The sequence below is a fragment of the Triticum dicoccoides genome, chromosome 4A (assembly GCF_002162155.2).
Source record: "Triticum dicoccoides isolate Atlit2015 ecotype Zavitan chromosome 4A, WEW_v2.0, whole genome shotgun sequence".
Lineage (NCBI taxonomy): Eukaryota > Viridiplantae > Streptophyta > Magnoliopsida > Poales > Poaceae > Triticum > Triticum dicoccoides.
Window position 1 is genome coordinate 530,510,864 of NC_041386.1, and position 14,399 is coordinate 530,525,262.

General features: G+C 52.4%; 1 protein-coding gene across 1 annotated transcript; it reads left to right on the top strand.

Annotated features, from left to right (window-relative positions):
- Positions 1-5,619: 5,619 nt before the first annotated feature.
- Positions 5,620-12,704, top strand: LOC119286552 (probable sucrose-phosphate synthase 5). The gene is made up of 10 exons (XM_037565931.1): positions 5,620-6,006; positions 6,135-6,224; positions 8,963-9,231; positions 9,317-9,380; positions 9,468-10,466; positions 10,558-10,734; positions 10,815-10,868; positions 10,973-11,893; positions 11,968-12,095; positions 12,216-12,704. Exons 1-10 carry the CDS (start codon positions 5,791-5,793, stop codon positions 12,472-12,474), a joined length of 3,177 nt encoding a protein of 1,058 aa, XP_037421828.1. The 5' UTR covers positions 5,620-5,790; the 3' UTR covers positions 12,475-12,704.
- Positions 12,705-14,399: the final 1,695 nt, after the last annotated feature.

Below are 14,399 nucleotides of genomic sequence, written 5' to 3' on the forward strand. Positions count from 1 at the left end.
CCTACCCCCCCATTCTACTGTCAGACTTAGAACCACGACAGTTGGCGCCCACCGTGGGGCAGGTGTCTTAGTGACTTTTTGGAGAAGTTGCAATTTTTCCGATCCCCTACATCATGGTTTCAGGCGGAGGTTTGGCTGAGGGCCGCGAGATCCGTCTCGGCGCGCTCGTGTTTGTCGCTGACGACTCCGCTTGGCTTCAGGAGGCTCCACTCGACGTCGACGCACTCCCCGTCTGCGGGGCGATGCACTTTCGCGCGTTCGTCCGCGGCGTCCTCCTGCGACAGTCGTCGACCCAGTATCGATGGGCTCCTATGGCTTCCCCCTCCCTGCGGCCAACCTGCAAATCAACCAACCATGCCCTGGTAAACGATATCAAGATGTTGATGGAAAGATTCACAGTGTGCAAGATCAGCATGGTGGGCCGAGCGATAAACACCCTAGCCCATGAATTGGCAGCAACATGTCGTAGAGAAGGCGATTTCTCCCTGATAGGTGTTGTACCTCAGAATGTAGCACACTTTGTGACATCTGATTGTACCCCCACCATGGTGTAGTGTCAACCATGGTTCTAAACAAAAGAATAGGCATAATCAGATCGGATTGTAGATAGGCGACACATAATGATTTGTAAGTTTTGAAACTTTTCAATGCTTCTGTGCCATCCATCTCTGATCTAGCCATTTAGATTGACCTTCTGTTCACCGCAGGGGCTGGATATGCACAGATACCTTAATCCATGAATAATATTGACATCTCTATTTTAGATTGCGGGATATTAATAGATTGATGTCATGAAAGGCGGGAGGGAGGAATTCAAAATAGGCGAAGGGGCCAGGGGGAGAGAAGTTGGAATTGCCTGCTCTACCGCTTTGAGAAGGATTTCTTTACCTTGAATTGATAAGAATTTTTCCTTCCAACCCTTCAGCCTCTGACATACTTTGTCAAGAAGGTGTTGAAAACAATCACTTCTATCAACACCCACAATTATCGGTAGTCCCAAGTACTTATCAGACAAAGCTTCAGTTAATATATTGAGCTGTCCACAAACAACCTCTCTTTCACTAACTCTGGTATTGGGACTGAAAAATACATTAGATTTGGGTGTACTTACACGCTGTCCCGAGCTCTCACAATACGTATCCAGAATCCTCTTGAAATTACTTGCATTCTGTACTGTGGCTCTCATAAGAATTAGAGAGTCATCTGCAAACAAAAGGTGAGATGTTGAGGGGCATTCCTTGCCACTTTTATTCCTTCAATTACACCCATTTCTTCTTCATGCATTAACATACTTGATAGTCCTTCAAAACAGATCAAAAAAGGTAAAGAGACAGGGGGTCTCCCTGTCTTAAGCCTTTGGTTGGTATAAATTCATCTTTCGCTGTGTAATTAAATCTGATATGATATTTAATAGAGGAGACACACTCCATAATTAACTCAATCCATTGTGCATGAAACCCCAACCTCATCATCATCTACCTCAAAAAATCCCATTCTACTCTGTCATATGCTTTTAGCATGTCCAGTTTAACTGCAAAAATACCATTTGACCCATGTGTTCGCTTCTTTATGGAATGAAAGCACTCATAAGCAATCAATACATTATCAGTGATTAATCTACATGGTACAAACGCACTTTGTGTAGGAGAAATCAAATCAGGCAGGACTTTTTTCAACCTGTTCGCCAACATTTTTGAAATGATCTTGTACACCACATTACATAAGCTGATGGGCCTAAACTGTGTAATTAGCTATGGGCTGTCCACTTTGGGTATTAGCACCACATTAGTGTCATTTCACCCATTAGGAATTTTCCTGTTATTTATCGCTTGTAACACTTCATCTGTTAGTTCCTCTCCAATGATATGCCAAAAATGTTTGAAGAAGATGGCATGAAGCCCATCAGGGCCTGGGGCTTTCATATCTCCTATTTGAAGCTTTTTTAACCTCATCCCTCATGTAAGGAGCAGTTGGGAGATCATTCATTTGCCCCGTCACCATAGGTTTTACTGTGTTCAGCAAGCCTTCACCGATCAGCCCTGCCTTCGATAAAAACAGGTTCTGGAAATAATAAAAAATCATAGGTTTGAGGTTCTCATTCCCCTCAACCCATGCATTATTATTATTTTTCAATCTCTTGATCAAGTTACGACGCCTACGTGCCGAAGAAAATTGATGAAATTTTTTTGGTATTACGGTCACCGCGGTGGGTCCACTTTGCATGCCCTCTTTGGGCCCAGTAAATCTCCTCCTGCTCTAAGAGGTTTTCAATTTTGAGCGTCAGGTCCTGATGTTTCGCCCATGCATTAGCATCATATGGCCCTCACATCAATGCTTCTAGTTCCTGCTGCGTTGTTTTCAGTCTTGCTCGAGGGCCCTTTAAAACTTTTATGTCCCACTGGTGAAGATCTTTCTGCACTGCTGCTAGCTTCTCACTAGCCGAGGGACAAAGCCATCTTACGACTGCCTTCTGCCAAGCCGTTTTCAGTACTTCCTCCACCAATTCCTATTCAAGCCATCTTGCCTCAAATTTTCTTCCTGGCCGATGCCGTTGAGCTGCGACACCCACCAGGTATTCAGTATCCAGACAAATAGGTCTGTTGTCTGACTCGCCCATATCCAGGTTCACAAGACCACATAAAGGATGCATATCCATCCATCCCGGGTTTGATACTGCTCGATCCAACCTTTCTCGCAGTCCTCCTCTGAAAAAGGTAAACTTGTCGCCATGGTATCCAATATCCTCCAAGGAGTAGTATGACAGGGCATCTTGGAAAGTTTTTAGCCTAGACTATTGCCGCTGGACTCCTCCTTCTTTTTCTGACGATAGTAATATTTTGTTGAAGTCACCAATAACGACCCACGGTAAGTTAGAGTGGGCATGAAGGTCTCGGATCAGCTGGTATGTTTTGTTCTTATTATCCCAGCTTGGTTCTCCATACAAACCCGTAAGCCTCCATACTCTACCATCCACTTCTTTAATGGAGACATCAATGCAATTAAACGTATTAGTCCGGGAGTAGATCCTCACCTCCTTCTTCCAGACTAATAGTAAACCTTCACTTCTACCATCAAGACAGGGGACCACAATCCTATGATCCATCCTCAGTTTCCTCATTACCTCTTCTGCCTTAATCTCATCCAATTGTGTTTCAGACAGAAAAAACGCATCTGGATTGTTCCGCCTCTGGATGTCTAGAAGCGATCTCACTGCCGGGGCTCCGAGCAAACGCCGACAGTTCCAACTTATAAGTTTCATTGCGATCGGCGACCCTCCCCGGAGGAGGACGCCGCTGATTCTTCTGTCGACTCCGACATATTGGCCTTCAGCCTTTTGTTATCATGTATCCTTTGAGGGGTACTCATGAGGGTTTTATCAATCTGTCCTCCACCTGTGTGTTCGATCAGTAGGACTTGATCGGTGACAAACCCTGGTGGCGGTGCCATAGGGGAATTAACTGTTGTATTAACAGTCCCATCCTGATTAATGAGATGCTTTCTAGCGAATGGCACAACATCTTTCCCTTGAGCATCATTCCCTCTTTCCATGTCCATGTTGTCAGGTTCTTGGGGGTTTAGATCTCTAGCATTTCCCCTCCCTGCACTTCTTGGTGCCATGTTTCTTTCATCCTCAAATCCCCTCCCTGCACTTCTTGGTGCCATGTTTCTGTCATCCTCAAATCCCCTCCCTTTGTTCCACATCTCTCCTCCATGGCCTGAACCACGACCTCCACCTCGACCATACCCAGTTCCTCCTGACGGGTCGTCAAACTTAACCATTAACCAGGTGCCCCATTCACAGTCCTCTGCTCCATGGGTTCCATCACCACATTCTGTTACTAAATGTCCGATCATACCATAGAAATCACAGAAGTCCGGGAGTTTTTCATATTCCACCGGATACCTCTTGCTCTCTTTCAGCGTCAGATGGACAAACCGAACCAGTGGAACATCTAGGGGGAGAAAAACCCTAGCTCGCAGATATTTGGTCGGGTTAATTCGTCCTTCATTCACAATAACTTTTATTGGAGGGATACCGACCTTCCTCGCAATCTTCTCCGCAATTGCTTTGTTTTTCATAAAACCATTCGGGATTCCAACAATACGTACCCACGCGGGGATACGATCCAATTTGTAGTCATTCACATTCGCAATTCCATCATACTCCACAATGACTACTGCCGCCTTGCGAAAGAGCCAGGGGCCTCCATTGATCACTCTGTTCCAATCACCAAGGCACATCAGTTGCACCAGGAATATGTTTTCGCCCATTGGCTTGAAGGTCACACCCTGCGCCGCCGTCCATGCGTTCCTCAAAGACTTACACAGGGATACATGACTAAAGGGTTTCTGGGTATGAACCCTAAAGACTGCAACCCATCTTGTCTCTTCGATCAGCCCCTCAATCTCTCCAGACAGATCCAATTCCTCCTCTTCTTCTCCGTGGAGATTCAGCCCCTAGAATATGTCCTCTAGGTTAGCCATGATCCCTTCATGTTCAACCCTTCCGTCCTCGGCTCCCGCGGCGGCAGCCGCCGGCGGAGTTTGCTCCGGTTTCGTCATGCAAAATCGTCGTCTCTCTCGCAACGTTGGTGGATCATGCAAGGAACGCTTCACGAGGGAGGTCTCACGTGAGATTTTGTGGATTTTTGGTGGGATAGATGGGAACCCTAGCGATCGCCACCGGGGGATAGGTGGGAACCCTAGAATGTCTCTAGGGGTATGGTGCCAGGGAAGTGAAGTTGGCAAGAGACAAATACTCTGTGTCCATGGATTGCACAACTCTCTTCCAATGGATTGGATTGGCCTAAGTTTTGGGAGCCAGTAGACTCCGTGTGTTGTCACTTGTCAGGGCTTATCTTTCCCATAGACTAGAAGTTTCCTTCTGTATGATTAACAACAATCAAGGTGTCGAACCTATGGTTGACAGCGCCTTGGATCATGTGTCACCCATCACACAACAGTCCCTCCTGGGAATCTATCTACCGTGGCGCCATCACAGTACATACCACATCGCCTTCAAACCAACAATAATATTGCCGCTTAGCACAAACGAGACGGTGTAATAATTAATTAATCGCCCTCCTGACACGCATCACACAGAACCGGCAGCTTCTCCCACCAAACAAAACGATACGCCGACTCGTGAAAAGATCGTACCACTGTCCAGGTGGCCGGTACAACTTGTCGACCAAAACATGGAATAACAAAACCGAAAAAAAAAAGCACTAGGAGGAACGATACCGGCAAAGCGGAACAGAAAGGCATATGCTCAGGCATATTGCGTCGATCGTCGATACGTGTGCCAACGGCATGCACGCAGCGTTGCACGAACGCCGTCGCGGTCGCCACTCGCCGGGCCATATCACATATCATACCTAGCCAGCCACTAGGCAGAGGCATATATCTCCTCTTTTTCTTTTCGCTTTATTCCTCTCCTCCCATCCGCCCCAACGAGATAGATCGACGCATAACCGCCGTAGAATCTCACACCCATCATCACACAAAAACAAAACAAAGCAAAATACTCCTACAAAATAGTACCCAAAAAAAATACCCGAATACAGTTCAAGAAAAGCACCGAAAGGAAATATGCTGGTGCGTTGGAGGATATAGTAGCACCCGGCTTCATCTCTTTCCATCTTTCCCCCTGCACCACACCTCGAGGCCGTGAAAGCGCGCCACACGAGCGCCCGTCCGCACACGTATATAAGCCGATCGTTGTCAGGCTCGGATTTTCAGTGAAGGGGCGGCAGAGTAGCTAGCCTAGCTCGAGGGAGGCCGATCGAGATGGCGGTGGGGAACGAGTGGATCAACGGGTACCTGGAGGCGATCCTCGACGCCGGGTCCAAGCTGCGGGTGCAAGGGGTGTCGCTGCCGCCGCTGGAGCCGGCGCCGGCGCTCGCGTCGGAGGAGTCCAGCGCCGCCTACAACCCCACCAGGTACTTCGTGGAGGAGGTCGTCCGGAGCTTCGACGACCAGGCCCTCCACAAGACATGGACAAAGGTAAGTAAAGATCAACCGACCATGGCCGCTCGCCCTCTCAGCCTAGCTTAATCAACCGATCGTGCTTGCTTGATCGCCGGCGCCGTGGAGGACGATGGCTGACGAACAAGATGGGCTGATGATTGCAGGTGGTGGCGATGCGGAACAGCCAGGAGCGGAACAACCGGCTGGAGAACCTGTGCTGGAGGATCTGGAACGTCGCCAGGCAGAAGAAGCAGGTACGCGCTGCTCTGTTTCCGGCCGCCGTGCGCCATGGATGGCCATGGATGCCGTCCGTGGGCGGAGCACGCGTGCATATGGGCCTTCACGTGCCCTGCTTTTCCTTGCGTTCGCCATCGGGTTTCCCTTTTGCTTCAAACGGAAAAAAACAAACCTCGTGTTCAATGTCGGCGGCCCGCTTGGCCTGGCCCATAGGGCACTCGGGAGGTCTGCCTTAATTGTCCGCGAGTTTATGGTAATTTGTTGGGCTGGGTCACTTTTGGTCTCGTCTCGAGTTTTTTACTGTGGGGTTGCCTTTGGCCCATGGCTCCATCCATGGGAGGGAGTGAGTACTGCTTTCTGGCTTTACCCCTAGTTTGAGAAATGAGAGCAAACTTCACGTAGCTCACACTTTGTTGCAAAAACGGCACTGGTCTCCGCGACCACACGTATTGTCTGCAATCTGTTTCAGAAAATTATTACACTTCCTATCTTCCCAACAAACTGGGCCCACTGCGCATAGGCACACCCTGTTGCCAGTTGCAGCATGCACATTTACTTTTCTTTTCTTTTGAGAAAACAGGTACACTTAAGGGTTGTTTGGATACGGTGATTTTACTAAACCAGTTTGGCCTACACATGTTTTCGGTTATAACAAACTAAAATTCTGTTTGGATAACGTAACAAATCCGTGGATAAGGAGATCTTAGTTTTAGTAAAACTGGAAAACCGAGTTTATAGAAAAACGACTATTTGACGTTTTTCTATAAACCAGCTCTTCGTCTGCCGCCGCGATCGGTGTATGGCTCAGCTGGCATGCATGTTGAGTCTTTCCCGAGCAACAACTCATCTCGCATCGCCCATGACCATCACTCCCGCGTCGCCGGCGGCCGCCGCTGGTGCCGTCGACCACTGGTCTTCTCCTTCCCCAGCGACAAATCATCTCACGACGCTCATGACCATTGCCATCGCCGGACCGTCGTTGTTGACCTCTGATCCTTCCCCGGCGAGCACTCATCCCGCAGCGCAGGCGGCCGTCGCATCACAGTCGACCACCGGTCCTTCCCGAGCGGGCACTCCTCCCGTGTCTTCCTCGCTGATTCCTATGGGCGGCAGCGACTCACGTCAAGAATGCTTCCAGGTCGGCACTACATCATCAACGTCTTTCGGGGCCTGGTTCCGCGTGCTAGATGCTTGTCTCAACAATTTGATCTTGAGTTGTGCAGCCGCAGCAGATTCCTTGTATGCTAATTCTTGTTCTTCAATGGTTAGTCATTTGCATGTCTGTCACACGAGTGTTATTTTTTCTGCTAAGATTCATGTTCGTGAGCATAGAGGCGACGGCGATCATCCATGCTGGACACGATCATCTCTTACGCGGATGCGAGGTGCGGCGACGGTGCAGTCCTCCAGTGCCTCGTGCTTAAACTTGTTTTACCGTCCAAACAAGGTTTTGTGCATGCTTATTCTTAACCGAATTATTAGTAAAACTAGTTTTCCAAAAAACTCCTACTAAAATGCGTTTTGTTAAAACTAGGCGTTAATTTCGTTTATCCAAACAACCACTTAGGGTGTGTTCGAAAGTCCTCCGCATCGCTCAACTCCACAGCTTCTCAGCTGCGCGCCGGGCTCCAGCTCAAGCGAGAAGCCAGGATCGTTCGGTACCGCGCCCAGCTCCTCCCCACGCTAGGCGGGCTGGCAGCCTGCTTGGCCAGTCTAAAGCCCATCCAACTTAATAGGAAAAGAGGCCTAAGGCCTGCTCGGGGAGAGTAGGAGAGACACTGGGCCTGGCCCAGTTTGAAGGAACGCTGTGAGCGCCGTTAGGATGCGTTCACGCTGCCTAATCCAACGACTGTGAGGACCGCGAGCGAGAAAAAGAATCAGGATCACACGAACCGGTGCATGACTCACTTGGCGGTGGCATGACGCGTAATTTGGGCGAACTACGCGTTTCCGAGAAGCTCGTGAAGCTGCGAAAACCCAGCTTCGTAAACTCGTTCAAGTTGCACTAGGGCTCGGTACAGCTTCTCGAAGCTGGCTCCGGGAAGCACGGAGTGTTCAGCCTAACTTCTCACGTGGAGTTCGCGGAGCAGGGAGTGCGGAGGACTTCCGAACACGCCCTTACTCTCTCTTTTTTAAGCAAAGGCCTAACTCCATATATTAAACATCCACAAGTCTTTACAAGCACATTTTTACAGAAAAACAAAATCACACCCAATTCACACTTACTTTGATGTCTCGATTTATACCAGCGATTTGTACCAGCTACAAGGATAGGAAACTAGTTGCACATGTTGGGACGTAGAGTATCTGCTCGCGAGCTCAAATAGTCCTGGATGAACAGTAAAAAATTCCAGAATTTGTGTAGAAAGCTTTGATAAATGTTTTGCGTGCTTGCAAAAATTTATCATGAAAGAATATTCATGGAAGTCGTGACAAAAAGAACAAAACCAGTGCTTCAAAAATGCTATTTTTTATATCATTTTGAAGTACTGATTTTTTTTCTTTGCCATGATTTCAGAGAGTATGCAGAGACAGTGCGTCTTTCTCACTTTCGGACCAACAGATTTGTTCCAAACAGGCATTAGTCGTAGAAAAGACGTCAAACTCTGAATTTTAAGTTCAGATATTAGTGTCTCCGTCCGGAAATAAGTGACGCTGTTGTAGTTCAAAATACTACGGAAGCGAATCTTTTTTTTACCGAAGCGAATCTAACTTGTCCCGTTGATGAACTTCACTTTTGTGGATGGATGTGTAGGTGGAGAGAGATTACTCGCGGGAGGTGGCTCGGCGGAAGCTGGAGCAAGAGCTGGGCAGCTTGGAGGCCGCCGAGGACCTCGCCGAGCTCTCGGAGGGCGAGAAGGAGACCGTCCCCAAGCCCGACGGCACCGCCGCGCACCTGTCCGCCGACGAGCAGCAGCCGCAGCAGCGCACCCGGTTGGCGAGGATCAACTCCGAGGTGCGGCTCGTCTCTGACGACGAGGACGAGCAGAGCAAGAACAGAAACCTCTACATCGTCCTCATCAGGTGACACGCGCACACACACACCGAGTGGCCTACTTGAGATGAACTTGACACTGATCATACGATGTTTTTTGTTGGAATTCTTCAGCATCCATGGGCTCGTGCGTGGGGAGAACATGGAGCTCGGGCGAGACTCCGACACCGGCGGCCAGGTCGGTCAAGTCTAGTCCAAGCGTTGGCACGTCTCGTGGACTTGCGCTGACTTGTCTTTTTTCTTTCTTGATTGATGACATGGGCAGGTGAAGTACGTGGTGGAGCTGGCCCGGGCGCTGGCGGCGACGGCGGGGGTGCACCGCGTGGATCTCCTGACGCGGCAGATCTCCTGCCCCGACGTCGACTGGACCTACGGCGAGCCGGTGGAGATGCTCGAGCGCCTGTCCTCGGGCGGCGCCGACGACGACGACGGCGACGAGTCCGGCGGAGCCGGGGCGTACATCGTGCGGCTGCCCTGCGGGCCACGCGACCAGTACATTCCCAAGGAGGAGCTGTGGCCGCACATCCCCGAGTTCGTGGACCGCGCGCTCTCGCACGTCACCAACGTGGCGCGTGCGCTGGGCGAGCAGCTCCAGCCGCCGCCCAGCGACGCCCCGGCGACGGCGCTGGCGGCGCCGGTGTGGCCGTACGTGATCCACGGGCACTACGCGGACGCGGCGGAGGTGGCGGCGAACCTCGCGAGCGCGCTCAACGTGCCCATGGTGATGACGGGCCACTCGCTGGGGCGGAACAAGCTGGAGCAGCTGCTCAAGCTGGGCCGCATGCACGGGCCCGAGATCCAGGGCACGTACAAGATCGCGCGGCGGATCGAGGCGGAGGAGACCGGGCTGGACACGGCGGAGATGGTGGTCACCAGCACCAAGCAGGAGATCGAGGAGCAGTGGGGCCTCTACGACGGCTTCGACCTCATGGTGGAGCGCAAGCTCCGCGTCCGCCAGCGCCGCGGCGTCAGCAGCCTCGGCCGCTACATGCCGCGCATGGCCGTCATCCCGCCCGGCATGGACTTCAGCTTCGTCGACACCCAGGACACCGCCGACGGGGACGGCGCCGACCTCCAGATGCTCATCGACCCCGTCAAGGCCAACAAGGCTCTGCCCCCCATTTGGTCAGAGGTGCTGAGGTTCTTCACCAACCCGCACAAGCCGATGATCTTGGCGCTGTCGCGGCCGGACCCCAAGAAGAATGTCACCACGCTGCTCAAGGCGTACGGCGAGAGCCGGAAGCTCCGGGAGCTCGCCAACCTGGTAACCTACATTCTATTATACTCCAGTTGTGATGATCGGAACGGCAGAGCGAATTCACTTGTTTGATCCTCTGCAATGGAAATGGATGCAGACGCTGATACTGGGGAACAGAGACGACATCGACGACATGGCCGGCGGTGGCGGCACGGTGCTGACGGCGGTGCTGAAGCTCATCGACCGCTACGACCTCTACGGCCAGGTGGCTTATCCCAAGCACCACAAGCAGACGGACGTGCCTCACATCTACCGCCTCGCCGCCAAGACCAAGGTAGTACAAAATTTTGAAAAAGTCCCCGCCATATTTCCCCCTCCACTATGCCCACATATCTGACATGTTTTAACTCGCAGGGAGTGTTCATCAACCCGGCTCTTGTAGAGCCGTTCGGCCTCACAATCATCGAGGTAAGAACAAGATCCATCGGGTTATATTTCTGTGAGATGGATGCGACATGACCATTCACAAATTCGTTGCCGATGAGAATTCTCTGGTCTTGCTGCTTTGATAGGCCGCCGCTTATGGTCTGCCCGTGGTGGCAACCAAGAACGGCGGGCCGGTGGACATCCTCAAGGCGCTTCACAACGGCCTGCTGGTGGACCCGCACTCCTCCGAGGCCATCACCGGCGCGCTGCTCAGCCTGCTCGCCGACAAGGGGCAGTGGCTGGAGAGCCGCCGCAACGGCCTGCGCAACATCCACCGCTTCTCCTGGCCGCACCACTGCCGCCTCTACCTCTCCCACGTCGCCGCCTACTGCGACCACCCGTCGCCGCACCAGCGCCTCCGCGTCCCTGGCGTCCCGGCCGCCTCGCCGAGCATGGGCGGCGGCGACTCCCTCTCGGACTCGCTCCGCGGCCTCTCGCTCCAGATCTCCGTGGACGCCTCCAGCGACCTCAATGCCGGGGACTCCGCCGCGCTGATCATGGACGCCCTACGCCGCCGCCCGGCGGCCGACCGGCGCGAGGGCTCCGGCAGGGCGTTGGGCTTCGCGCCCGGCAGGAGGCAGAGCCTCCTCGTCGTCGCCGTCGACTGCTACGGCGACGACGGCAAGCCCGACGTCGAGCAGCTCAAGAAAGCCATCGACGCGGCGATGTCGGCCGGTGACGGCGCGGGCGGGCGGCAGGGGTACGTGCTCTCGACCGGCATGACCATCCCCGAGGCCGCGGAGACGCTCAAGGCCTGCGACGCCGACCCGGCCGGCTTCGACGCGCTGATTTGCAGCAGCGGCGCGGAGATATGCTACCCGTGGAAGGAGCTCACGGCCGACGAGGAGTACTCGGGCCACGTGGCGTTCCGGTGGCCCGGCGACCACGTGAAAACCGTCGTGCCGAGGCTCGGGAAGGCCGAGGACGCGCAGGCGTCCGACCTCGCCGTCGACGTGTCCGCCGGCTCCCTGCACTGCCACGCCTACGCCGCCACCGACGCGTCCAAGGTCAGCAGAGCACTGCCAGAGTAGACCGGCCGGTCCTCCGCCGTGGGCACGCCTCTGATGAGCTTTTCGTGCAGGTGAAGAAGGTGGATTCGATCAGGCAGGCGCTGCGGATGCGCGGGTTCCGGTGCAACCTCGTCTACACGCGCGCCTGCACGCGCCTCAACGTCATCCCTCTCTCCGCTTCCCGCCCACGCGCCTTGAGGTGAAGAAGATGGGGATTCATTTCAGATCAATCAAACTCTCGTTCATGTCAGATGGTTCAGTGTCTGAACAGTTTCGTCTCTGATCAATCAAACCAATTTCTGGATGGATGGATGTGCAGGTACCTGTCGATACAGTGGGGCATCGACCTCGCCAAGGTGGCGGTGCTCGTCGGCGAGACCGGGGACACCGACCGCGAGAAGCTCCTCCCGGGGCTGCACAGGACGCTGATCCTGCCGGGGATGGTCTCGCGCGGCAGCGAGCAGCTCGTCCGCGGCGAGGACGGGTACGCCACGCAGGACGTCGTGGCCATGGACTCCCCCAACATCGTCACGCTCGCTGAAGGCCAGGCCGTCTCCGACCTTCTCAAGTCCATGTGAGAGAGCACAGCTCGTACGGTCGTACGCACTGTAATTCTGGCAGGAAGATGACTGCAGAAAAGGTAGTATAAAATTTTTATGGATGTGCAAGCATGAGCAAACATGTGGCTAATAATTTTTTGTGTCTTAGCATGCCTCCCTGTCCCTGAGGTCTGTTGTACATATATATACACTTTATAAATGAACGCAAGAAAGAAATTGCATGTGAAAATGATGTTTATTTTTATGAATTTTTACTTGGATATGAACCGAGACAAGTATGTTAAATTTGTTGGATATTGCATTCGAGGATAAAAAGATATCTCAAACTCTAATCTATCACTAAACATACATGATGCATGTCTGGGCGATAGGATGAAGCCCACAACCGAACCTCCCGAGCCGAATTTTCTCCGAGCATCCAAGGCCTCCTTTGGTTTGAAGGAATTTCACATATGATCTTTCTACCCTATATAAATCATAGGATATTTTTTGTGATGGATAAACCATAGGAATTCTATAAGATTTTTGTAGGAAAAGTCCTTTAAAGTCATCTGGTTTGTAGGCATGGATTTCTATTCCTACGTAGAAGAGGAACCAATGCTTCACATTTCAAAGAAAAAAATAGTAGCATAGACTCAATGAAAAATTTATTTCCTATGCATCAAATGGCATCTCTTTCCCTATACGAATTCAGATGCATGTCATCTCTTTTCCTATATTTTTCTATTTCTATGATATTTCTATATCCTATGGGACCAAAGGAGGCCAAAGGTTGGTATATATGGCTGTATGTAAGACTTGGAGGATAAAAAGTTATCTTGCATTCTAATCTAAGACAAAACATACATGATGCGGTGGCTGGCGACGCTCCTGGTGGCCTCATGTGCTGGTTTGAGTTCTTAGCGTGTCCTCCCCGAGGTCGTGCGCGATGCAGTGGTGGTGTTGACCGTCGTCGCAGCCTTCGAGGTCCTTGACTCCACCATCAGCTGCAAACAGAAGTTCAGATGGCATAGGATGCTGCAAAGGCGGCACGACGGGTGCGAGTGGCAGATTGGTCTGCACGAGGGTGTGGGCATGGCTCCGATCCGGCCATTTTAGGGTTCTGCCAGCGTGGGTCCTGTGCGAGCACGTGCTGGATCCCGTGGTACAACCCTGCCTAAGGGCTTGATCCTGTCGATTGCTGTTATGTGGTGGACGCCAGGATGGCGGCCTCGGGGACGTGGTGGGTGGATCCATGAAGTGGCCGCAACGACGACGACCCTCCAAGGTGGTTGCAATAGTGGCCAAATCCGAGCCAAGCTGCGTCGGTGTGTCACTCTCCCTCATCGACGGGATCGAAGGTGGTGCGACTGTTGGGTAACGTAGTAATTTCAAAAAAATTCCTACGCACACGCAAGATCATGGTGATGCATAGCAACGAGAGGGGAGAGTGTTGTCTACGTACCCTCGTAGACCGGCAACGGAAGCGTTGACACAACGTAGAGGAAGTAGTCGTACGTCTTTCCGATCCGACCGATCCAAGTACCGAACGTACGGCACCTCCGAGTTCTGCACACGTTCAACTCGGTGACGTCCCTCGAGCTCCGATCCAGCCGAGTGTTGAGGGAAAGTTTCGTCAGCACGACGGCGTGATGACGGTGATGATGTTCTACCGACGCAGGGCTTCGCCTAAGCACCGCTACGATATGACCGAGGTGGAATATGGTGGAAGGGGGCACCGCACACGGCTAAGGAACGATCATGAAGATCAACTTGTGTGTCATGGGGTGTCCCCTTTCCCCCGTATATAAAGGAGGGAGGGGGAGGTGCGGCCGGCCCCTAGGGGTGCGCCTGGAGGAGTCCTACTCCCACCGAGAGTAGGACTCCACCCTCTTGCCTTGTTGGAGAAGGAAAGGGGAAGGGGGGAAGAGGAAAGGGGGGGCGCCGCCCCCCTTCCTTGTCCT